General features: G+C 34.6%; 1 protein-coding gene and 1 non-coding gene across 2 annotated transcripts in view; one reads left to right on the forward strand and one right to left on the reverse strand.

Moving 5' to 3' along the window:
* Positions 1-27,055, forward strand: part of COL24A1 (collagen type XXIV alpha 1 chain) — a 441,974-nt gene that overhangs the window by 271,861 nt on the left and 143,058 nt on the right. The window contains exon 29 of the mRNA XM_081490017.1: positions 1,397-1,441. Within this exon, the coding sequence (XP_081346143.1) occupies positions 1,397-1,441 (45 nt within the window). The remainder of the gene's footprint in view (positions 1-1,396; positions 1,442-27,055) is intronic.
* Positions 11,222-11,293, reverse strand: TRNAC-GCA (transfer RNA cysteine (anticodon GCA)). The gene has a single exon. It is a non-coding gene; the product is annotated as a tRNA-Cys (tRNA).

Consider the following 27,055-nt stretch of genomic DNA (forward strand, 5'->3'; position numbering starts at 1 on the left):
TGGAAGGAAGGTTATGGCCAACCTAGATAGCATATTTAAAAGCAGAGACATTACTTTGCCAACAAAAGTTCGTCTAGTCAAGGCTATGGTTTTTCCAGTGGTCATGTGTGGATGTGAGAGTTGGACGGTGAAGAAAGCTGAGTGCCAAAGAATTGATGCTTTTGAACTGTGATGTTGGAGAAGACTCTTGAGAGTCCCTTGGACTGCAAGGTGATCCAATCAATCCATCCTAAAAGGGATCAATCCTGGGTGTTCATTGGAAGGTCTGATGTTGGAGCTGAAACTCCAATACTTTGGCCACCTCATGCGAAGGGTTGACTCATTGGAAAAGACCCTAATGCTGGGTAGGATTGGGGGCGGGAGGAGAAGGGGATGACAGAGGATGAGATGGTTGGATGGCATCACCGACTCGATGGACGTGTTTGGGTAGAGTCCGGGAGTTGGTGATGGACAGGGAGGCCTGGCGTGCTGCAATTCATGGCGTCGCAGAGAGTCGGACATGACTGAACTGAACTGAATTGGCCACCTGTGTGTTTTCTTTGGAGAAATGTTTGTTTAGCTCTTCTGCCCATTTTTTGATTGGGCCATTTGTTTTTCTGATAAGGTAGTATGGTATATGTACTGTATCTTAACACTGCCAGCAGGGGGTAGGACAGCAAAACCATAATTAGACACATTGGTATTTCTGTGGTGAAATATAAGGATGTTCAAATTAATCAAACTAACTTCCTCTAACTTGGGTCAGGGAAAAGCATTGCTACCAAATAAACACAGGTTAGGTCAAGTTTGCCACCAAATGTGTTGTGAAAAACTTTTAATTTTCAGAGCTTTAGGGATGGCGGAATTGTGGTTAAAGTTATGAACTTGTGTTACTGCTGCAGTGAAGCCAGCTCTAGCTGCACCTACCCACAGGGTGCCTGCTCCTATGAACTCCTTTGCTACTTCCTGTGGGATGTGTCCTGTTTGCTTGTTCTGCTCAATGTCATGAGATAGATACCTTATCTACTGAAGCAAAGAGGGTCCCTGTGGGCAAGGGCTTGATTTTCACTCTTCTTAATATCTTCTACAGCACCTACCACTCTACCTTTTATAGAGTATACCTCAGTAGATATTTTATTTTTAAAATTTTATTTGTCAAAGTGTTTTAAAAGAGATTAAAATTCAGATATAGAAGAATGTAATTTAAGAAAACAGGTTACTAGTATTTGAATGAAAAGAGAGCAAGGACTATATCCCACACAAATACTGTAACAGAGTTTTGATAAACTGAAAGTTCCTTTGTTAATTTTATAGATTATAACCAGATAATTACATTAAAATGAAAACAGAAGCAATGTTGAGAGTAATCTTGTTTGAAAATTAATGTTTTTTTCAACTTTATATTCTTTATTAACAGGGAGAAGTAGGAGATCAAGGAAACATTGGGAAGATTGGTGAAACAGTAAGCTTATTTTATGCTCTTATTTTCACTTTTTAAATCCTCTCATGAGCATTTTTAGGAATCATGTTAGCCATGATCTATGCTTATAAAATTCAGAATACAAAATACTTATCCACTACAAATATAAAGTCATTTTTTATGTGGCAAATAAAACCTACTATACAAAAAAGAAATGAGGGAAAACACCGATACTATTTTCATCCAATATAAATTACATTTGTGATCTCAGGAACCTTTTTGTTTCTAATATTGGGTCTTTACCTTTAGTTCTGATCATTTCTAGCTACATTTAACTGTAACATTTTTCATGATTAAAAAGCTACAAATTACCAAGGCATTAAATATTATAATAGGTGGAAAATGTTCTCCTTACATTTGGAAGGTTGGAGTTAACCGTGAGATAATTCAGTGAAAGGCATAATTTCTTTTCTCAAAAAGTTTGACTTGTTTAAATTAACATTATTGTAGAAGTAGACAGCTCATGTTGGTTTTTAATCAGATATGTTAGGGGTAATTTTCCTTTTTTTGCTATGGAAAAAGCCAACTATAATATTCTCTAAGAAATGAACCTACATAACATATAAAATGGTAAGTTAAATTAGTAAGAGGCAAGTGAATTTATGTATAGTGTGTGCTGGGTTGTCACAAAGAAAGTGATACTGTTTAATATCAATATTTATTTAGTAGGTTAGATGAGCAAATACAATGTTCTGTAACCTATCTTACAACTTAAGGATAAAATTTTCTAAAAAATTGTTTTGTAAGCTTATATAATTAAATATATTTTCTAGTCTGATAGTAAAACAACAATACGTTTTGATATTCTTAATTTTTATCATGAATTATTATTAAAAATAAGGAGACGATCGCTTAGTCTTAAAAGATCATTGTTATACCATTTAATCTTGAGCTGCTAGAAGGTGAATATTTTGTTCCTTTTTTTAACCAAAAAGGGAAATTTCAATGGAGTATTTATATCAATTCAATTATTTAAGGCTCTTCATCAAATAGGGATGTGATTTGTATTTCCCTGTCATTCAGATTTTTAAAAATTCAATTTAAAGAAATGAAATTCTGCATTTCTGAGTGACAAATTGCATAAAAAATATATAAACTAGAATTTATAGCCAAACTTAAAATACCAATAAAAAACATATTTCTTCAAACAACATATATCAGACTTCTAAGTTTTATTTAGTTTAAAATGTTGGGCTGGTTCCACATAGTATAGGAGTCTATCACCAGTGCTATCCAAAGAGGAAATGGACTATCTTGGCAGGTGATAGATTTCTGTTATTGGAGGGAAATTAACAATTGTGGATTATTCACTATGTGCCAGGGATAATGCTAAGTGATATTTTATATTGTGGCATTCATTTAATTCTCAAACAATTTTTAAAGGCACATTTTGTTATTCTGGTTTTTGAAATGAATAAACTGAAGCACAGTAAGTAATCTGTTGAAAGTTGTGTAGCTTATCAGTAGTTGAACTAAGATTTAAATCCATAGCTCAAAATTCAAACCTTTATACCTTGCTGGGGATTTTTCCCCCAGCTTTATTGAGGTTTAATTGACTAATGAAATTTAAGATATTTGAAGTGTATATAATGATTTGATATGCATATATGATGCAAAAAGATCCTCCCACTCCCATAAAGTTAGTTAACATAGCTGGGGATATTTTAATGTTAGCTGAAAGCCACTTGGCCTAGATTTTATAGGGTGGTTTAGGCATCAAATAAGTTATGAAACAAAAAGACCTTTCCAACTTTGAGATTCCATCTTGTCATTAAGGATGGGAGATAAAGTCTTTTGAAAAACTTGAGTGGCTATATTGAATTAAAAAATATATATGTATATATAAAATGCCTAAAGAAATATTTATGGTTCTTGGTAATTCCCAACTTTTATTTTTTTGTATTAACTTCAAAATCTTAGAAATATAGTTCATCTAAGCCAAAGTTTGGTAAAATTCTCAAGAGATACGGGAAAATACAGTTGTACTTCACAATGTCAGTCTAGTAATTTCAGGATATCTAAGGTTAGTTGTAATTGTGTAGCTAATTACTTTTCCCAAACCTTCTGAATGGTCATTTAATTGGATCTCCTCCAATTTTGTTTCTTTCTAGATTTATACAAGTTAGAAACCCAGTTTGTGATAGAGAGTGCCAAACAGAGTAGTCCCATCTATATTATATGTCTGTATATGTCTTACATTTACTTACTATAGGCAAAGAATTAATTTCTATAGATATGCCCTAAATAAGTCTCTAATTTCAAAAGTTACCTCGTTGTCCTCTGCATTCTAATTTTTTGTTATGAATAAATCTGTAATTATCTCACCTTAATTGCTAGTTCTCTCTGTCTTTAACTCTCCAGGCTGAAAGTATTTGAAGAGCTACAAAAGGGAAGACAATATCCATTTTCAGTATTGGTCAAGAGAACAGAATTAAAATAGTATACAGTCCTTATAAGGGAACAGACATTATAAGACATAGGCATTATAAAGGAACAAAAGACAAGAATATTTTAATAGGATTTCTAACACTCAGATTCTTCCATAGAGTGACTCAACATCTCATACTTAGATTTGAATGATTCAGCAGATATTTATATTCAGGAATATTTATTGAACATTTGATCCCTGCCTTCATGAAATTTATAGTCTATTAGAGGTTAGACAGACATTAAAAATAATATCATAAAATTATATAATCATAACTGTGATACAGTCTATAGAGGAAAATTTTAAGGGACTGTGATAGTTGCCAAATTTAGATCTGGGGATGAGAGAAGACTGTTTTGAGGAAATGCCATATGATCTGTGACCATAAAGAATAGTGAGTTGGCTGTGGAAGAGTGAGGAGAAAAACTGTTCCTGGAATGTGCAATATAACATACTTCCCACACATATAATGCACTTAAAGCATTTAGTGCAGAGCTGGTCACATAGTGAAAATATGATAAAATGTTAGCTGTAATGGTTATGGTGGTGGTTATTCTTATATTTATGGTTCTATGTGGGAAAGCATTTAACTTTTAAGGAACTGAAGAAAGCCAGTGTGGATAGAGTTGGTGAGCCAAGGAAAAAGCAATATTAGGTGGTAGCAGTGAGGGAGGCAGGAGCCAAGCACTCAGGGCCGTGTTTATTATTTTGGAATTGATCCCAAAGTAGATGGAAAATCGCTGAAGTATTCTAAGTAAGCCAATGACATGATTTAATTTGTTTTAAGATCCCTCTGTAGCAATGGATTGGGAAGTTGGAGCTTGGTTGTGAGGAGCAGAAGTGTAAGAGGGTAACCATTTAGAAAGCTATTGCATTAGATTAGTTGAAAAAGAACAGTGATGGGCCAGACGATGGCAGTGGAGATAAGTGGATGTGTTTGAGATGTATTTAAGGTGGTAGTTTGGACAAAGCCTGCAGTAAAAGGGAATGATTCTGGTTAGTCTCCAGCATGTGATAGACTTTTGATAACTCAGCTAGTTATGATTCATCAGGAATATTCTGGAAGCATAAGGAATTAGTATATATGATGTCTAAGGATAATTCCAGTCCTAAGAATCTATGACTCTTTTCTAATTGTAATGTTTTCTATTCTTCCCTTACCTGCCAATTTGGCTTCTTTCCTCTGGCTGTTCTCCAGTTTTATTATGTCTTTCTGGAATTGAAACAAATAGAACTAAGCTAAATATTTTAGTCAGTGGCTCTACAACCTTCTTTACGAGTGGGATTGCTTCTTATTTTTTCTTTATTGTTGATGATACTATGGGCATTTTTTCAAAAACAGGAAACTAGGTTGTCTTTGGAAAATGATCAGCAGTCACTCTCAAAATCTTTTTCTAGTCTGTTATTTTAAAGATAGAATTTGGAATTTTTTTTCATAAAGTGACCTTGATTACATTAAATTTACATGCCATTTTTCTGCCCACTTGAAGAGCTTCTCATGGTTGTCCTATAGGCTGACCACAGACTCTCTTTATATGTCTTAAAATCCAACTATTTGCTTTCACCTCATTTACTCTTTAATTATCGATTTTAGTAAGATTTCATAAGCAATCTCCTGTGTCCTCTCTGTTTTTCTGCCTGTCCTCTAGTGTGCTAGTGTCTAATAGTAAATGACTGATGAACAGAAAGGAAGAGAAAAGGCCATGGATAATCCTCAAAATCAGGTTCTCATTCTAAAACCTTTAGAATCATAGAACTTCTGATGGCTGATTCTAAGGTGGGTTATAACTAATTCATTCAAGTCCAAGTAGAGGTGGAGTCAGAGGAAGAAATGAAAAGAAATCTATTTTTTTGAAGGCCTATTATCTCATTTAATCTTAAAACAATCCTTGTAAAATAAATCTTATTGCCATTCTTTAAGTGAGAAAACTGAAACTTTTTGAAAGTATCTGATATGTTTCAATTCATACAGCTAGTATGCAAATGTGGATTTTCTAATTCCAGTTCTAAGGTTCTTTTCTCTGTGTCAAGCAATCATCAGTTTGTCCTGTTTTCAAATGGAACCTCAGAGTGCATCCCTTGTGAATCAGTGGTTAGAAAAGCTTAGAAAAGGACAAAATAAAATTTTACTAAGTAATCTCATGGGCCAAGCTGGCAGTTAAAGTATTATCAAATACTGCTGGTTTCTGAGAAGTATTGAAATGTAATTTAATGTATTTACAATGGAATTGTTAAAGATTTGAAGGATCTGGAAGAAAATATTTTATAAGTCCTCAACACAAAATCTCATTTGATACAGTGGTTAGTTTTTCTGCTTTCTGGTAGCATTACTATAAAATTATGATCAGACTTAATACAAGTTGATTTTACTTAATGAGTTCCATTCTTTCTTTCACTAAGAAGAAAATGGTAGCTTTATATGGACACAGCGTGTGCTTAGTCATGCCTTTGCAACCCTATGGACTGAACATACTTAAATTAAAAGTGACTCATATTTCCCTGAGAAAAAGTTCCAGAGCTGATGGCACCATTTAGTCAAGAAAGAACAAAGCAAAATTCTATTATTTAATAATTGCCCTTCTGTAGGGCCTCTGTAAACTCAATGTGTTTATATTAAAAAATGTCATCTACCCCCTTCTGCTTTCAAGTTGCACATACCTGTAGCACAGCTGCAAACCTGTGTATATCTCTTGCATCACAGGGCATGGTAATTTTTCTCAGAGAATGGAAAATTACATGAAATGTCTATCCATGACACATTCCATCACAAGAGGGATGATTACCTGAATATGATAAAAATAGCTGCAATTTATTCAAAATGTATAATTTGCCAAACATTATAACTTCTAATCCTTACAAGACCCTGGGAAATAATTATTCCTTTTTGTACAAAAGAAAACTTATATTTCAGAGAAGTTAAACTTGTCCAAGGTCAGATAGCAAAGTAGCAGAGCTGAGATTGCAAAGAAGTGATGACTAACTTCTCCACATCATCCTGCTTCCTCAAGGTGAAGATTCTAATTGTCTTTCTAATGAATACATCCTATTATTACAGTATGAAGCTGAAAAGTATGGGGTACCAAGCACCACATTGTGACTGACTAGTGTCTCAAAGACATGGATGTGTTAAAATTTTTATGACTTAGGATCTTGTATTTGACATTTATCATCTTTGAAATGTTTTAATAGCATCACTTACTCAATTAAGTGAATTAATTTCACTGTACCATTAAGCCTGTGAAACTGTAGAAAAGTAGGAAAAAGTATAAGTCAATGAAATTAAAAGAGAAGACACATGAAAGAGTGTGGATATATTAGTGGATGTGAACAGAGAAAATATAGAAAGTTACAATTTCAGATAAATTGAAGGGAAGTGAATGAAAATAAACCCTTCTACTAACCCTGCCATTCTCTAAAATCCAGGTGCAGGTAACTCCAAGTTGAACTATTACTTTAGAAGTGAGATGTCAATAGCTTTTAAATCTCAAACATCAGAAATTTAAGAAGCTGGAGTCAAGGAATTTCTAGGAACAGTTGAGGTGCTTACAAAGGTGGAAGGATTTTGAGTCTTTGTGGCTATAAAGTATATTAATTTCTTGACATTTATGACATCTCTTTGTACAAAGCAAAGTAAATACTAGGAAAATAGTAAATACTATATTAGATGTAGAACTTTTTTCTACAGCTATGAAAGTTAAAGCGTATGGGAAAAATGAAGACTATAGAAGATCGTTCATATCACAAAACGAAATGTCATAAGGGGTACACCAAGATTAAATCACATGTAAGTGGTTATTAAGGATAAATCAACAAAAATATTTTAAAAATTCACATTATTATAATATAAAGGCTTAAAGGCCAAAGTTTCTATCTATGGTGAAATGAATGATACACATGATCTGTGTTACAAGCTAAAAACACAGAAGTTAGTGAAAGCCAAGAATGTAAGGGTTTGTATACTTAATTTTATATTATGTATATTTTTCTTTTATCCTTATTAAATATACATTAAGTGACTATTAAAAAGTAAAATCTTCTGGGAAAAGGAATAAGATCCAACCTATATGTAGTAATATAGGGAACAAGGTATTTATCATGCGTATTATATTAAAGAGTAATAAACAAAAGTACTCTTCTTAGTCTAATAAAGTTTCTCAGATTACCCAAATTAGGAAAAAACTGCTTCAAAGGACTCATATAAGAGAGAAATTTAAATGGGACTTTGTGCCTTCAAATACAAACAAAAGTGTCCCCCATTTTCAGATGTAAACATTCAGGGTGTATACTGCCTGGGGCACTAAGCCTATTAGCCGTCTAAGGAAATATAAACTTGATCACTTTACTTATTTTAGAATTGACTAAAAAAAAGCATTTTTTGGTTTCCTTTGGCTTTCAAGGAATTTACTCCTAAGGAATTTTTGTTTAAAATGCTTAAAATATAATTTTGTGTTTAAACCTGGGACAGGAAGATTCAGAATGCTAATAGGTTTAAAAACTAATATCCTATGATTTGAAGGAAATTAGTTGTCTAAAAATATGTGTATCTCGCATGTTCATCATGTGCTGTGTTATAGAAGGATATTGTGATTTCTTACAGCCCCCCAAAAATGAAAGACACTAGTAAACTTTCACTTATTTTATCATTAAAAAATACTTATTGAACACTTCCTGTGTGCTAGATATACAACTAAATAAGACTTGATTGTTAAGTGATTTAAATTCTAGAAAATAAGTAAAGAATTCTACACACAGTTGCACCCAAATGCTAGTTCTGTTATGTATGATACTCTAAGACAAGGAAGTAAAATTTGTTTGACAACTATCATAAAGATATATATATGTTGATAGAGAAACTATGGCTTTGTTTGGCTAAAATTGTGTTCCTATTCTTTTAGGTAGGGATACCGTAATAAAGTGGTAATCACTGCTTTTGAAAAATGGCAGCTCTAAATTTTTATATAGAAGGAATCTAGAGGTGATACTTCGGTTGGAAGAGGGACTTCCTTGGATCTGTGTTTACGTAGAAACTACACTGTTTTCTTTTCTTAGTAATGCACTATCTACTTTTTATTTAGATATTAATGCATAAAAATAGCAAAGATATCTAGTGGTGTTTTTATGCTCAGGATTTATAAGATGAATAATACCTCAATCTTATATCAAAGAATAGGATGTACTAATGGAAGTAGTGACAGAGACCAGGGTTAAGGTGCTGCCACTCCTAGAGAAGGTAGATGCAGAATTATAATCTGAGAATAAGTCTAGTGAAAAATCTTTGCGATTCTGACTTAAAAAAAAAATAAGATCTACATAATCAGTGTAACTACATTTTGAAATTTAAGGTTTACATTTATCCTAGAATAAGAATCAGAAACTTTTCTATGTATATTAGACTTGGGATCATAACAATTTCTGTCACCATGTTTCAAGTCTGCTGTTGGGGTGCAAAGGCAGTCATAGTGAATGAGTCTGGCTGTGTTTCGAATAAAACTTTATATACAAAAACAGACAGTGGTCAGCATTTGGCTGACAAGCTTTAGTTGCCCTTTCCTTTTCTAGAATTTTATTTGAAATACATCAGTTTGATTAAATCAATCTGCCATATGCAATTCTGCTTTATTAGTCATTTATTCTTAAAAAAAAAATCAGTAAACACAAATGTGTTTTCAAATCAGAAAACATATTCAGATTGCTATCAGGCATTGATTTTGTATATTATGTGTGAACATAGTGAATTAATTTGCATTTATATAGAGCACATGTACATCCAAAGTAACCTACTGAGATTTATAGTTTGTTTTCCTTAACAGATACTTAAAGAATCTTAAAAGGAAATATTTTCTAAGAACAATGAAATCTGTTCTTTATATGCACATGTTCACTAGAAACATTTTTCTGAACATTACGCATTGTTTTTTGAAGTCCTGTTTTAAGGGTCAAAGGATTTCCACATATTAAGTTTTCATGAGTTTTTCTTTCATTACTTTGGAAAAAATTCCAAGGGAATGTCATTAAATCAGTACTCCCCATTAGAATGAGATTTTTTTTTTTTCATTTTCACTCTATCTTCAGTTTTTGAAACATCTCTTTTTTTCATCAGTTCAACATAACAGCCTAATGGAGAGTATCACAGCATTTTGCTCATAAATGTGTATGGAACCTTTAATGCTCTTTTTTTTTTTTTTTTTAACTATAGGAAAAATAAGTGAAATTTGGATTTTATTTCAACCATAAATACAGCCAGCTTTGTGTTTTATGGAAAACTTTGTGTAAGACTATAACCTTTCATTTCTTCAGTTCCAGATACCAAGATAGTTGCTGGGATATAGAGCTCAGTTTTGGGGGCAGGGTTCTAATTAATGGGTTTTGGAAAAACTGTGTGACAAAATATATATTTTTCTGGTATAGTCACTAAAATCAGGAAAGACCTAGATAATGCAAGCTTCTCCAGAAATACCAGGGGGACAGAACATAGCAGATTATAATGGGGGGTGGGGCAGGCAGGAATCAGTCTATAAAAGGCCTAAGAATGTAGGCTGTAAGAATTTCTCACCCTGACTTTGAAAACCTCCCACAATATATACCTCACTTAACTTTATCATTATTTCTCACACTTCCCAACTTACTAGGCCAAGCCAGAGCATTCAACATACCTTAAATGTAATCCTCTTATTTACGGCATTGTTTCTATCACCTCTGAAGACCATCACTTTCCTACTCCTATTGTCGGCCTAGCATCAACTTCCAAGACCCGTCTTAAATCATCTGCTCAACCTTGAAGTCTTTCCTGCTCTCTCTACCCAATCAGATTCAATTGCTTCCTCTGTTAAGCCTGTATCTTCAGAATTGCGGTTCTTAATTTATTGCTTCATACCATAGTTATTTTTTTATTTGAACTATCTCAACAGAAAACTATCTCACACAGCAATAAGTAAATGCCTTATATATTATATATTTCAATAAGTATATGTTATATATGATGAACTGAGATAAAGTAAGAAGAGGTAATTTTCTAATTTATTGATATTTGCTACTGTTTCCTAAAAGGACTTACTGTGCTTAAGCTAATTCAGAAAATATGACATATTCTTGTGAGATAGTCAGAATATGGAAGGACATTTCATTGGGAACAGCGTGAACACAAAATATATGGGGGCATGAAAAATTGGGAGTGTTTTTAGAACTATATCATAAGCAGTTCAGAACGGCTGAAGTGAAGTCGCTCAGTCGTGTCCTACTCCTTGCAACCCCATGGACTGTAGCCCACCAGGCTCCATGGGATTTTCCAGGCAAGGATACTGGAGTAGGGTTGCCATTTTCTTCTCCAGAGGATCTTCCCAACCTGGGGATCGAACCCAGGTCTCCTGTGTTGCAGACAGACGCTTTACCGTCTGAGCCACCAGGGAAGCCTAGAAACAGAATGGCTAGAGGGAGGTAAAACACAGTATGTCGCAGCTCATCTGGCTCTTGTTACTTCCTGTAATGTCCTTCCTATCTTTTCTGGATTACAAACACTACCTACTCTTCTTCCACAAGTCAGCCCAAGTATCACTTCCTTTAAACCTGATCTTGGATTCCTTCTTTCTCATTTGTAAAACTTAAGTGAGATATCTTTTTATGTTTATTGTCAGGGTTGGAAAATAACTGCCTAAGATGAAGTATGCTCACAGGAGGTGTTTAATAAACGGCAATGGTTGTATTAGTTGTTATTATTGTTGTATAAACAGAAGGATAACAAGGATTTTCTATTTTAAAAAATAAAGTAAGATCCATGAGAAGTCACAATGTTTACTTTCTAGAGCTGTTGTCAGTAAATAGTTTCTTTGGTCATACTGAACCTCCAGAATGCTAGACATACCCTTCTCACTATGAAATAAAATACTCCAGTGTTTTTTTATTACATCTTTCTCACCTGTTCAAAAGAATTAAAATACCTAGAGTTTTTTCTCTTCTTTGTTTTAAATTTTAGTTGGAGGAAAATTGTTTTACAATAGTGTGTTGGTTTCTGCCATACATCAACATGAATCAACCATAGGTATACATATGTCCCCTTCTTCCTGCTTCCTCCTCCTCTTTATATTTAAGTTATAGAATTTTAGAACTGGAAAGTGTGCAAAGCATTATCTAGTTTATCCTGTTTGTTTTTTAGAATTGGAAGAATGAGACACAATCTGGTCACATGACTTGCTTCAGAATTGAAGATCTAATCTGGAACTCAAGTCTTTATAGATTAGTACATGGAAATATTAATATCATCATGTTATTTTTCTCATTTTTAGATGTAGACATTGATGGGAGGCATAAGACAATAGATTTTCTGACTCTAGTTTTATCTTCAGATAGAGTCTACAAAAAACTCAATCCCTATGGGGTCTGCATGGAAAAAAAAAAAAAAAACAGAACTGATGTAACGCTTTGTGTGTGAAAAAAAAAAAAGGTGCTATGATTATAAGCACATATTCTTTTCTGTGAATGATCCTAGTGAATTTCACTCTAAAACTCTAGTTATTAGAGTTTTAGGAAGAGCTAATAATTCAAGTATTGTGCCATGCAGGTATCATAGTAGGAGAATTCTTCTTATTTCTTATCCAACTTACATTTTTTAAGAAAAACTAATAATCTGTGCTGATATTCACTTTATCGCCTTTGATTTATTGCCAAGAGACTCATTCAAAAGAGCGGAATATGTGAACAACATTGCCAGGCGATTTAGTGCAGGAAGGACAGAACAAGTTGCCTTTCTATTCTCAAGATTCCTATAACATAAGCATGAGTAAAAGCATCTGTTAAGTAGACATTCCAGGCATATTCTTTTAATCACTGCCAGACCTTCTCTAGGCAAAACATCATTCTGAACTTTTATTTCATGACTGCATGTATGATCCAAGGGAATACAAGTCAAATAGTTGTCAGGGAAATTTCAGAGACTGAAATCCCTATTTGGATACTGAGCAGACCAGTTCTATCTTTTAGGAAACTTGTATATCCAAATGTCAAGAGTCTGAAGTAGAGGAACTGTGATACCAAAATAAATTGTTGTCCAATCAGGAACCTCTTAATTAATGAAGTGCTTATCCTATATTCCACATTTAACTGACTATGTAAAATATTCCACATTATTCATCAATGTCTGGCATGTATTATATTCTCAAATAATGTTGACTAAATTAATTTATTTTATGACACTTCTATACTTTTTAAAGTGTGAATGAATGCAGACTTTCATTGATGAGCTCGAGTACTTTTCTAGTAGCATCTTTAGGATTTTCTATGTAAGGAATCATGTCATCTGCAAACAGTGAAAGTTTTACTTCTTCTTTTCCAATTTGGATTTCTTTTATTTCTTTTTCTTCTGATTGCCCTGGATAGTACTTCCAAAGCTATGTTGACTAAAAGTTATGAGAGTGAACATCCTTGTCTTGTTCCTGATCTTTAAAGAAATACTTTCAGCTTTTCACCATTGAGTGTGATGATAGCTGTGGGTTTGTCATGTATGGCCTTTATTATGTTAAGGCCCACTTTCTGGAGAATTTTTATCATAAATTGTTGAATTATGTCAAAAAGCTTTTTCTGCATCTGTTGAGATGATTACGTAGATTTATTCTTCAATTTGTTAATGTGGTGTATCACACTGATTGATTTGTAGATATTGAAAAATCCTGGCATCCTTGTGATAAATCCCACTTAATCATTATGTCTGATCCTTTTAATGTATTGTTGGATTCAGTTGTTAGTGTTTTGTTGAGGATTTTTGTGTCTATGTTCATGAGTGATCCTGGCCTGTAATTTTTTTGTGTGTGTGGTATCTTTGTCTGATTTTGGATTTAGGGTGATGATGACCTCATAGTATGAGTTTGGAGTGTTCCTTCCTCTGCAATTTTTGGGATAGTATCAGAAGGATAGGTGTTAACTCTTCTCTAAATGTTTGATAGAATTCACCTGTGAAGCCACCTTGTCCAGGACTTGTTTGTTGGAAGTTTTAAATTTCAGTTTCAATTTCACTACTTGTGATTGGTCTGTTCATATTTTCTATTTCTTTCTGACCCACTGCTGGAAGATCGTACCTAAGAATCTGTCCATTCCTTCTAGGTCATCCATTTTATTGTCATACAGTCATAAAGTTGCTTGTAGTAGTTTCTTATGATCCTTTGTATTTTCTGTTGTGTTTGTTGTAACTTCTCCTTTTTCATTTTTAATTTTATTGATTTGGGTCCTCTCTTTTTCTTGATGAGTCTGGCTAAAGATTTAACAATTTTGTTCATCTTTTCCAAGAAATAGCTTTTAGTTTCATTGATCTACTGTTTCCTTTGTCTCTGTTTCATTTATTTCTGTTCTGATCTTTATGATTTCTTTCCTTCTACTAACTTTGGATTTTATTTTTTCTTCTTTCTCTAGTTGCTTTAGCTGTAAATTTAGGTGGTTTGAGGTTTTGGTTTTTTTTTTTTTTTGCTTCCCGAGATAAGCTTGTATTGCTATAAAATTCCCTCTTAGAACTGCTTTTGCTGCGTCTCTTAGGTTTTGGATCATCATGGTTTCATTTTCATTTGTCTCTATGTATTTATTTCCTCTTTGTTTCATAACATATTGCTTAGCCTCCACATTTTTTTCTTAGTTTTTTTTTTCTTGTGGTTGTTTTCTAATCTCATAGCATCGTGGTTGGAAAAGATCCTTGATATGATTTCAGTTTTCATAAATTTACCAAGGCTTATTTTGTGGCCCAGCATGGGATCTGTCCTGGAGAATGTTCCATGTGAACTTGAGAAAAACATGTATTCTACTGCTTTTGGATGAAATATTCTATAAATATCAATTAAGTTAATCTGATCTAATATGTGACTTAAGACCTATGTTTCCTTATTGATTTTCTATCTAAATGACCTGTCCATTGATGTAAGTGGGGTATGGAAGTCCACTATTATTATGTTACTGTTAATTTCTCCTTTTATGGCTTTGAGGTGCTCCTTTGTTGAGTGCTTATACATTTACAATTGTTATATCTTTTTGGATTTATCCTTTGATCGTTATATAGTGTCCTTCTCTGTCTTTGTAATAGTCTTTATTTTAAAGTCTATTTTGTCAGATATGAGTATTGCTGCTCCAGCTTTCTTTTGATTTCCATTTGCATGGAACACCTATTCCTACCCCCATGCTTACAGTTTGTGTGTGTCCCTACATCTGAAATGGCTCTCTTTGAGATAATATGTATATGGGTCTTGTTTTTGTATTCATTCAGTTAGTCTGTGTCTTTTGGTTGGAGCATTTAATCCATTTACATTGGAGGTAATTACCAATATATATGTTCTTATTGCCATTTTAATTGTTTTGGATTTGTTTTTGTAGGTCGTTTTGCTTCCCTTCCTCTTTTATTCTCTTCTCTTGTGATTTGATGACTATCTCTAGTGTTGTGCTTGGATTGCTTTTTCTATTTAGTGTTTTTATATAGTGTAGATTTTTGGTTTGCTATTACCTTGAGGTTTTAATATAGCCATCTATATATAAATATATAAAAGCTTGTTTTAAGTTTCTGGCCTCTTAATTTCAAATGCATTTCCAGTATTCTGCATTTGTACTCTCCTCTTCTCAGTATTGCTGGGTTTAATATCATATTCCGTGTGGACGATTTCCCACCTTTACTTTATGTTTGCCTTTCCTGGTGAGCTTTCCCATTCATAATTTTCTTGTTTCTAGTTGTTGGCTTTTCTTGCCTACCTAGAAAATTTCCTTAGCATTTGCTATACAACTGGTTTGTGGTGCTAAATTCTCTTAATTTTTGCTTGTCTGTTAACCTTTGATTTCTATGTCAAATCTGAATGAGAGCCTTGCTGGGTAGGATATTTCTTGGTTGTAGATTTTTCCTTCTGTCACTGTAAACATATGATCACTCCATTCTGTCCTACAGAATTTCTACTGAAAAATCAGCTGATAACCTTATAGGGATTCCCTTGTATGTTATTTTTTGCTTTTTCCATGTTACTTTTAATATTTTTTTCTTTGTCTTTAATTTTTGTCAATTTGATTAAAATGTGCCTCAGCATGTTCCTCCTTGGGTTTATCATGTATAGGACTCTCTGTGCTTCTTGGACTTGGGTGGCTGTTTCCATTCCCATTGTTGTTGTTTGCTCACAAAGTTGTGTCCAACTCCTTGCAATGCCATGAACTACAGCACGCCAGGCTTCCCTGTCCTTCATTATCTCCCAGAGTTTGCTCAAGCTCATGTCCATTGAGTTGTGATGCCATCCATCCATCTCATCCTCTTTCACCACTTCCTCCTGCCTTCAATCTTTCCCAGCATCAGAGTCTTTTCCAATAAGCCAGCTGTTTGCATCAGGTGGCCAAAGTATTGGAACTTCAGCTTCAGCATTAGTCCTTCCATGAATATTCAGGGTTGATTTCCTTTAGGATTGACTGGTTTGATATCCCTGCTGTCCAAAGGAGTCTCAAGAGTCTTCTCCAGCATCACAATTCAAAGGCATCAATTCTTTGGTGCTCAGCCTTCTTTATGGTCCAACTGTCACATCTGTACATGACTCCTGGAAAAACCATAGCTTTGACTCTATGGACCTTTGTCAGCGATGTCTCTGCTTCTTAATGCTCTGTCTGGTTTGTCATAACTTTTCTTCCAAGGAGCTAGTGTCTTTTAATTTCATGGCTGCAGTTACCATCCACAGTCATTTTTGGAGCCTAATAAAATAAAATCTGTCACTGTTTCCATTTTTTCCCTATCTGTTACCATGAAGTGATGGCACCAAATGCCTTAGTTTTTTGAATGTGAAGTTTTAAGCCAGCTTTTTCATTCTCCTCTTTAACCCTCATCAAAAAGTTCTTTAGTTCCTCTTTGCTTTCTGCCATTAGCGTGGTCTCATCTGCATATTCGAGGTTGTTGCTATTTCTCCCAGTAATCTTGATCCAGCTTGTGAGTCATTCAGCCCAGTATTTCACAGAGTATATAAGTTAAACAAGCAGAGTAGTTTTCAGCTATTATCTCCTCACATATTTTCTCAGACCCTTTTCACTTTTCATTCTGGGAACCCTGTAATGTGACTGTTGATGCATTTAATATTGTCCCAGAAGTCCCCTAGACTGTCTTTATTCCTTTGCATTATTTTTTCTTTATTTTGTTTCTTAGCAGTGATTTCCATGATTCTGTCTTCCAGTTCACTTCTTCTACCTCAGTTATTCTGCTATTGATTCGTCCTAGTGTAGTTTTCATTTCGATTATTATATCGTTCAGCTCTGTTTTTTCATTTTTTAAGTCTTCTAGCTCTTTGGTAAACATTTCTTGTATTTTCTCAGTCTGTGCCATCATTCTTTTTTTTGAGATCTTGTGTCATCTTTACTATCATTACACTGAATTCTTTTTCGGATACATTGCCTATCTCCACTTCCCTTAGTTGTTCTGGTTTTTTATCCTGTTCCTTTAGGTGGATTGTATTTCTCTGCCATCTCATTTTGTTTAACTTTCTGTTTGTGGTCTCCATTCTGCAGGCTGCAGGTTGTAGTTCCTCTTGCTTCTGTTGTCTGTCCCCTGGTAGGTGAGGTTGGTCTTGGGGCTTGTGTAGGCTTCCTGGTGGGAGAGATGGGTACCTACTCACTGGTGAGTAGAGCTGTATCAGAGCTGGATCCTATCCCTCTGGTGGGCAGGGCTGTGTCAAGGGGTGTGTTTATAGGTGGCTGTGGGATCAGGAATACTTTAAGCAGCCTGTCTGCTGATGGGTGGGCCTGTGTTTCTATTCTTTTTGTTGTTTGTACTAAGATATCCCAGCACTGGAACCTGCAGGCTGTTGAGTGGGGCCAGTCTCTGCCAAAATGTTTATCTCGGGAGAGCTCATACTAATGAGTATTTCCTGAACCCACCACCACCAGTGTCCTTGTCCCTACAGTGAGCCATAGCCACCCCCTGCTTCCCTAGGAGACTTCCGAGGTCCCATAGGTAGGTGCAGCCCAGGGTTCTGTGGAGTCACTGCTTTGCTTTGGGTCCCAGTGCCCATGAAATCTTGTGTGCACCCTCCAGGAGTGGAGTTTCTGTTTCCCCTAGTCCTGCACTAAAGCCCCACTAGCCTTCAAAACCAGATGCCCTAGGAACTCCTCTACCCTATGGCAAACCTCCAGACTGGAGAGCCTGATGTGGGGCCTAGATCTCTGAGTCTTGTGGGAGAAGCTCTGTGATATAATTATTTTCCAGTTTGTGGGTCACCTACCCAGAGTGTATGGTATTTGATTTTATCACGAATGTACCCCTTCCTACCATTTCATTGTGGTTTCTACTTTGTCTTTGGAGGTAAAGTATCTCTTTTTGATAGGTTCCAGTCTTTTTTGTTGATGGTTATTTAACAGCTATTTGTGATTTTCACATTTTTGTGAGAGAAACTGAGCTCAATTCCTACTCTTCTGTCTTATCCTTGTCTCGTGGCCCTTTCTGATATTCCTGGAGCACCTGGCTCCCCACTACTCAGTAAAGCTGCTTATCCTGTGAAAGCTCATGCTGGGCCTGAGAGTAAACCTGCAGATCAAGATCTTAAAAGATTCTGTGTGCAGCTCATCTCTGTTTCTACTGCCACTGCTCTATCTAATTTATTCACTCTTTCATTCCAGATATATTATCTTACGTATTACAGGCAGTATGTTAGACATAAGGAATTCAGTATCAGACAGGACATCATCTTGGCTTTATAGAGCATACAGACAGATAAACTTAAAGTCACATCTTCCTAAATCGTGAAAGATAAGGCACAGTGAGCTAAGGCACAGTAGCTTATTCCAAGTCACAAGAAGTATATCCTTAGCTTACAGATTTTGTTTGAAAATAGGAATAAAGTGGCCCAGAGATTACCTATTTGGAAATAGTGATGTACATACAAATAAATAGAAAGTATTTGTTCATTCTTTTCAAGTCACAAAATTACCCTGAAATGAAAAGGTCTGAAGAAATATTATGGATGATAAATAGACAGTATCCTCCTTTTGACAGTATACTTTCTTTTTTAAAAAATTCTTTTGAACTTTTTATTTTGAGTTGGAGTATAGCCAATTAACAATGTTGTGATAGTTTCACGTCAACAGCAAAGGGACTCATCCATACACATACATGTATCCATTCTCCCCCAAATCCTCCTCTCATCCAGACTGCCACATAACAATGAGCAGAGTTCCATGTGCTGTACGATAGGTCTTTGTTGGTTACTCATTTTAAACATAGCTGTGTCAGTACACTTCCTTTTTATATATAGGACATTTCTGTAAGTTTCCTTTTTTCCATCTTCCCCTCTAAATGCTATTGGTCTTAGCCTTTTCTTTTTCTCATTGTATTTACTTTCTTTGGTGACTCACTCTCTAGGTCTTTACTATTTGCTGATGATTCACAAATATCTTTTAGCTCTAGATCCTCTTACACAGTTGTATATTAAATATTCCCACCAAAGTGTTTCATATATATGCCTCATATTTCTTATATCTAAAAAAGAAGTCCTCTTTCTTATCCAAACATGTTATATACCCTTTCTTTCCACTTTTCTACATTTTCCCTTTTTCTGTGTCGACTGACAAGAGTCTGTATTGTTCTCTCCTTAGACAAAAGTATGAGAAGTTGAGATAGAGAAATAATCGCTTGTAATAAAAACACATTTTTCCATGTAGTGTTTGAAGTGATTTCCTCACGTCTAACGGATCTTCTGTTTCTCCTGTTTTCCAAGTTTGTACTAGATTGAACCGTGAAAACATACCATTTTTAAGGTTAAAATATAGTAGTAGTCAAATATCAGCAATTACATATGGCACAACCAATTACTACTTTTATTGTGATAAGATTACTAAAATTCTCTTAAACAAAGAATACACACAATAGTATCAGTGTAAACACTGAAGTTAATGTGTTTCTAAGATAAAACAGAACTAAATCATATGGAATTAGCCTTGTATATTGTATTTTCAAGTGAATTTGAAGAGTTTAGGGGTCTGAAATTCTTTATCCTTGTAAGTATGATTGTTTTTTACATTGAATAGAAATTTTGAAACAATACAGAATAGTTCCACAGTTAAGGCACAATGATTTTTTTAAAAGAAAATTGTCAAATCTGAGAACTTCATATAAAATTTTTTAAACATTTTGGCTTTAACTAGGGAATATCCTAATTTTATTTTCAATAGGATGTGGTTACTTTAAAAAAATTCAACTTGAGTATTTTAGAGTTTTACTGACTTTTGGGGAAAAAACAGTATTTCTTTTCAATTGTAGCAAGTTATTTATTATACATAAGGCCTTTTGGCCTTCTGAGTTTCCACTTTAGCCAACAAAATCTTTAAATAGATTATTACATATCCCATTTTGCAAAAAGTGAAATGTTTTCAGTTATTATAGAGTTATCTAGCTCTTGATACATAGCATGTCATGTTCTGACTAAGCTTTGTTGTTTTTTTTTTAATGTGTGTTAGAGGTGGAATCAGTGTTTTGAGACATTTTTAATGAAAATTCTTTATCTAAAAGGTGCAAATTGTTGATAATTCTTTTAAGTTGAGGCTATGGCTTCAACAACTACTTTTTATTTCCCTTAAATACCCAAGAGAAATGGTTTGGGTTTTGTGGGCCGTACAATCTCTGTCCCAACCATTCAGTTCTGCCTTCATAGGATGAAAGCAGTCATAGACAATAGGTAAATAAATGGTCGTGGCTGTGTTCCAACAAAACTTTATTTACAAAAACAGGCAGCCAGCTCTCAGGGTCATGGTTTGCTGACTCCTACTTTATCTGATGCTCTATAGTGATTTATCTTACGGCAACTTTTGTTATCGACTTTATATTTTAGTTATTAATTGACTAGTATAATGTCTTATACATGATACATAATCATAACTAATGAAATAAGAATGAAATTTTATGCATTTCATCTTTGGGAAAATGTGCATCATTCCAAAACTACTTAGAATATTCCTACTGAAGTGTCTGACTTAACAGATGTGAAAAACTGGGGAAAACTATTAGAAGGAATCAAGTCTTAATAAAACATCAAATCAAGTCAAAAATAAAATTGAGTCATTGTGATAATTCTAAAATATGTCTACAAATTCTTTGATATTCCTCTTTTCCGAAAGACAATCTTATTTCACTGACTGTGTAGTGGACTTAGTGACTCACTTCTAATGAATAGGCTACAGCAGAAGCAGCAGTGTGTAACTAGGTCATAAAAGACTGCAGCTTCTTCCTTGCTCACTCTCTCTCTTAGATTATTCTTTCTCTTGGATTAGTCTCTCTTTTGAATTATTCACTCTGACTGCTATGTAATCAAACTATACAGAGGCCTACATAGCAAGAAAATGAGGCCTCCAGCTAATAACCTTCTTGGAAATGAATTCCCTATTCTCAGTCACGTCTTCAGATGACTACAGCCCATGTCAAATCTTAACCACAACCACATGAAAAACTCTGAGCCAGAATCACCCAAGCTAAGCTACTCTGAATTCTTGACTGACGGAAACTGTGAGATAATAACTGTTGTTTTAAAGCCACTGACTTTGGGGTAATTTGTTCTGCAGCAAGACACAGCTAGTACAATTGTATGAACGATTTCAACGTTTGTTTTGAAATGAAGAAGAATGAATTGAAAGGAACAGAAAAAGAAACCATCCATATTTTTACTCTGAAGGAGCCACAGATTAAAAATATGAATAAATTCTGTGCATTTTCAAATACTCATAATTTGCATTTGAGCACTTTAAAGTTGAATGTATAATTTTCTGTCCTTGGCTCTAATTGGCGTATGTGGTGCTTAAGGTTTCATGGGTTAAAATTAGAGCAAGTCATGGCAGCTTCATCTGTCCTTTTAAACAGTGCTTTCTGCAAAAAAAAGAAGAGAAGGTTATAGGGAACCTTTACTTAACACGTCTCTGCTTTGAGTTCTGTAACTCACAAAGCATTCACAGGGTAAGGAAGCTATCTAGAGATAACTTCTGGGACCTTATCTAGAGATAACTCACAGACCTTGAGAGCCTATAAAACCTGCTAATATCTTCTCTCTGATACGAATGTGTTGGAATAAGCCATAATATTAGCCTGTTTTTTTTTTTTTTTTTAACTCATCCTGTGAAATAGAGCAAAAAATAGGTTTGGATATAATTTCCTTCTATTCAGAAGAGTATTTTTCTATTGTAGATGAGTTTCTTTTATTTGGCAGATAGAACAAAACTTAGATTAAAAAAATAATAATTTTATTTTTAAACTATGTCCTCTCACAGTTTTTGTGCCATTGTGCCTCCTCCTTTTTGTTGTCACACTTCTTAAAATAATAAACTACCCAACATTTTCCCACTTTCGCTTTGGCAGAATTATATTCAAACACACAAGATACTTCAATTGTTCTTAAAGACCACCACCAGCCTTCTACTTGCCAAACCCTATGACTGTCTCAATATTCATCCTTTTCAACCCTTCCCACATAATACCAATTTCTCTCTATCTAAAACTTTTCCCTTCTTGAACGTTTTTTTTGCACATTCCTGGTTCCCCTCCTCTCTGACTCTTCCTTTTTTCTCCCCCCTATCTCTTACTTCCAAAGAATCTTCATTAAAATTCTCTCCTGTTTTTGTTCTATTACTGTATGTACTGTGTCGTTCTTATGATTTCAGGATTGATTTTTCTATGGACTCAAAAATTAATATTTCAGAATGAATTCTCTAAGAGCCATAATTGTCCCATGACTAGTTCATCTCTCCTCTGACACTGGCTTCTCCCCTGAGCTGCTGTTCCAAGTCATGATACCATTGTCATAAGAGTTATTACAGTTAACCTGTACTATTACAATAGCTTCTAACTCTTTACACCATTTTCTGGTTTTTTTCCCATTTCCACACATTGAACATAACGTTAAATTACTATCCTTTCAGTACAGATATGATTATATTCCTCCTTTACTCAAACCAACAGTGATTCTTCTACAAACACAAATTCTTCTGCAAGCACCACAAATACAAATGTCTCACTTGGCAGTCAAAGCCCTCAATAGTACATCACCATATATCTGTTCAAGTCTCTTTCCTACACATATCCTGTGCTCCAGACAATCTGGATTTACTTTATCTTTGACAAATGTTTCATCATTTTCTACCTCCTACTTGCTGTTCAAATTATTCCCTTTGCTTTGAATATACTTTCACCATTTATCTTGTCAACAGTTAGCCATACCTCAAATAGTGTGTTCTCTGTAAAGCTTTTCCTTATGTTCTCAACCAGATACAATATCCCCTGTCTTTGCATTATATAGATTTTATTTTTCTTCTCTTAACTTACAGAAAATATGCTTTTCTTTATCCAATTTACTAGATTATTCATTCTTATTAAATTTTACTCACCTTTATATCCTGTACCACTCTTAGCATATAGCTTATTACATGAGTAAATAAGTATGCATTCACTTTTATTTTCTTCAGATCATTTTGTACTTACTGAATAAATTGATTGCAATCAAAACCAGAGATTGGTTCAGTGCACTCTATGCCATCTTTATTTATAGAATCACTTCTGTGAGACTACCTTTTGAATAAGCCAACTGAACTGAGTTACAAAGTTTTACAATTTTATGTCAACACATGTTAATTCACTATATTTTTAGGGGAATATTAACAGCTATAACAAATAAACCTAGTATTTTTGTAGGCTTAACTTGATAAGAAGTTGGTTTTGCTCATGTTAATAGTCCAATGCAGGTATTACCAAGTAGCTGTCCCGTACAAAGTGTCTTAGAATCCCAACTTCCTTTTTCCTTACGGTTCCACCACCACCTAGGGCCTTTACTAAAGGTTAGAAGAAAGTGAAGGAAAATCACCTGTTTTTCAAATAAATAAATGCCAGAGTTCATCAGTTTTGAAAGACGCATTGCATCAGTCACATTAGGCTAAGTTTTGCTGCAGAAAGAAACAATCTCAAAATATCAGTGGCTTATAGCAACAAAAGCTTGCTTGTTACTTGCAAATTAAAATAACAATGAGCTACCAGTCGACATACATAGACATAAACCATTACCCTGAAGTTGTGTATGTAATTTCCATGTATTTTACGTCAGTAACAAATTATGCTATTATTGTATGTGTTTTAAAATTTTGCATAATGATATATCCTTTTTTGGCTTCCCTGGTGGCTCAGTGGTAAAGAATCTGCCTGCCAATGCAGGAGACACAGGTTCGATCTCTGAGTCGGGAAGATCCCCTGGAAAAGGAAATGGCAACCCACTTCAGTATTTTTGCCTGGGAAATCCCATAGAGAACATTGGCAGGCTACAGTCTATTAGATGGCCAAAGAGTCAGACACGACTTAACAACTAAACAACAAAACAACAACAAAATCCTTTTGAAAAGGATGTATGTGTTTTTCTCACTCAACATTATTGTCTTAAAATGTTTATTTATATTGATATATGTAGATCTATCTGGTCCATTAATTTTAATTGCTGTTGAGTTTTTCTAGTGTATGAATACATTTTAATTTATCTATTTACAAACCAATAATTCAAATGATTCTACTTTTCTACTTAAATAATGCCACCATGGACATTTTCTGTGTATCTCCTAGTGCATGTATGTGTGAGTAGAAACCCAGGTGTCCAGTTAGAAATGAAAGTGTTAGGTTATGGATTAGATGCATCTTCTGTTTTACTACATACTCTCTTATAACATAGTCTACATACCATTGCTCTCCAGAGTGAAGTACCAGTGATATAAACTGGTTACATAAAGTTCTGTCCACACTTTATAGCCAAAACTTGAGTGTTATCAGATTTAATATGTTTTTATTAGACTTTGGGGGTCCTGAAATAGTCTAAGGAAACCATTTTACATCTGTTCTCTACCTAAGTTTCATTAAAGATTCCCTGTGGATGTTGATATAATCCTAGGAGTTACTTGTCTTTCCAGTAAGAACTTATCTCTTCCAATAATGCCCTTTTGATGGACTATACCTTCTAATACTGACATCAGGAGTGACAAGCTCAGATATCCTATTGGGATCAGGCAGGTAGTATAAATAGTGAATTGGTTAGTTATGAGACGAGTGATTGACAGGGACTATGATGAACTGAAGAGTGCTTATCCAATATTTGTCTTTGAGAATACACTAGCCTAGCATACACTATGCTAGTCATCTGAAGCCAGGCATCTTATAAATCTTTATATATAAAAACTTTTAATATAAAACCTCCAGATTGATAAATCTTAGCACCTTACTCAGCTTTTTAAAATTAGTATGTGTGAACTGTGGGCTAAGCAAAATATTTTTGTAGGTAATATTACTCTGGTATGCATGGTCAATATTGGGATAAGCTAAATGGTCCCTACTCCATTCATTCATCTAAATTTGACTTGTTAGGAAAAGGAGGTTTTTTTTTTCCCCCTTGAATTAACTAGTCTGTGTTTAGAAAAAGTGTTAGTCACTCAGTCGTGTCTGACTCTTTCAGACCCCACAAACTGTAGCCATCCAGGCTTCTCTGTCTGTGGGATTCTCCAAGCAAGAATACTGGAGAGGATTGCCATTCCCTTCTCCAAATGATCTTCCCGACCCAGGGATCGAACCCAGGTCCCCTGCATTGCACGCAGATTCTTTACCATTTGAGCTACAAGGAAGTCCTTAGATTCTGCTGTTTTGGTTATTGTCTCACAAAAGAGTTCAATTTCATTGTTTCTGCTCAGATTTGATTAACTGACCATTGATCATTGATTGTTTCAGAATGAAAGCCTTCACTCCCTTAAATTTAAAGAACCACAGAAATAAATTATTAGGTCACTTTCATCTGGCTATAACTACTAATATTAGCATGTTGTTTAAAACTATGGTTTAGTATTATCCAATAGAAATATAATAGAAGTCACAAATGTAATTTAAAATTTTCCAGTAGCCATATTTAAAAATGTAAAAAAAAATAGTAAAATTGATTTTAGTAATATTTACTTTAACTAATATATCCAAAGCATTATCATTTTAATATGTAATCAATGTAAACAGTCATTAATTGGATATTTTGCATTCTTTTTGTAGTTCAGTTCAATTCAGTCACTCATTCGTGTCCAACTCTTTGCGACCCCATGAACCACAGCATGCCAGGCCTCCCTATCCATCACCAACTGCCGGAGTCCGCCCAAACCCATGTCCATTAAGTCAATGATGCCATCCAACCAGCTCATCCTCTGTCGTCCCCTTCTCCTCCTGCCCTCAATCTTTCCCAGCTTCAGGGTCTTTTCCAATGAGTCAGCTCTTCACATCAGGTAGCCAAAGTAATGGAGCTTCAGCTTGAACTTTTTGTAGTAGGTCTTTGAAATCTTGAGTGTCTTTTGCATTTATAGCACATGTCAGTGTGGACTAGCCACATTTCAAGTGTTCAGTAGCCACTTAAACTCATCTATACTATTTAAGCTCATATACTTTAGAAAGCTTCTTAACTCATCTGCCTTATTTGTTAAAGGGGAATTATGATAATACTACCAAATATGGTTGTTGTGAAGATTAAATCAGACATATAGCAGATGTTTAATATTTGTTAGTGTATACATAATAGATAGATAGATAGACGTGGGTGAGGATACATATATATCAGTTCAGTTCAGTTCGGTAGCTCAGTCGTTTCCGACTCTTTGTGACCCCATGAACCGCAGCATGCCAGGCCTCCCTGTCCATCACCAACTCCCAGAGTTTACCCAGACTCATGTCCATCGAGTCAGTGATGCCATCCAACCATCTCATCCTCTGTTGTCCCCTTCTCCTCCTGCCCCCAATCCTTCCCAGCATCAGGGTCTTTTCCAATGAGTAAGCTCTTCGCATCAGGTGGCCAAAGTATTGGAGTTTCAGCTTCAACATCAGTCCTTCCAATGAACACCCAGCACTGATCTCCTTTAGGATGGACTGGTTGGATCTCCTTGTAGTCCAAGGGACTCGCAAGAGTCTTCTCCAACACCACAGTTCAAAAGTATCAATTCTTCTGTGCTCAGCTTTCTTTATATATATATGTGTGTATGGATAAAATCATGCCCCTATATATTAACTTCAGTTAGCTTCAACACAGCAAACCATTTTTCATGATTCAGTTATCTTCTAATGCTTATATGTATTATTATATGATAATCTATTGAAGTAGTATCTATTGAAAAAGACAATGTTACATACATTTTTAAAAAATAATTTTATTTATTTATTGACT

The sequence above is a fragment of the Giraffa tippelskirchi genome, chromosome 5, assembly GCF_054371585.1.
Source record: "Giraffa tippelskirchi isolate mGirTip1 chromosome 5, T2T-mGirTip1v1.2.pri, whole genome shotgun sequence".
In the NCBI taxonomy this organism is placed as follows: domain Eukaryota; kingdom Metazoa; phylum Chordata; class Mammalia; order Artiodactyla; family Giraffidae; genus Giraffa; species Giraffa tippelskirchi.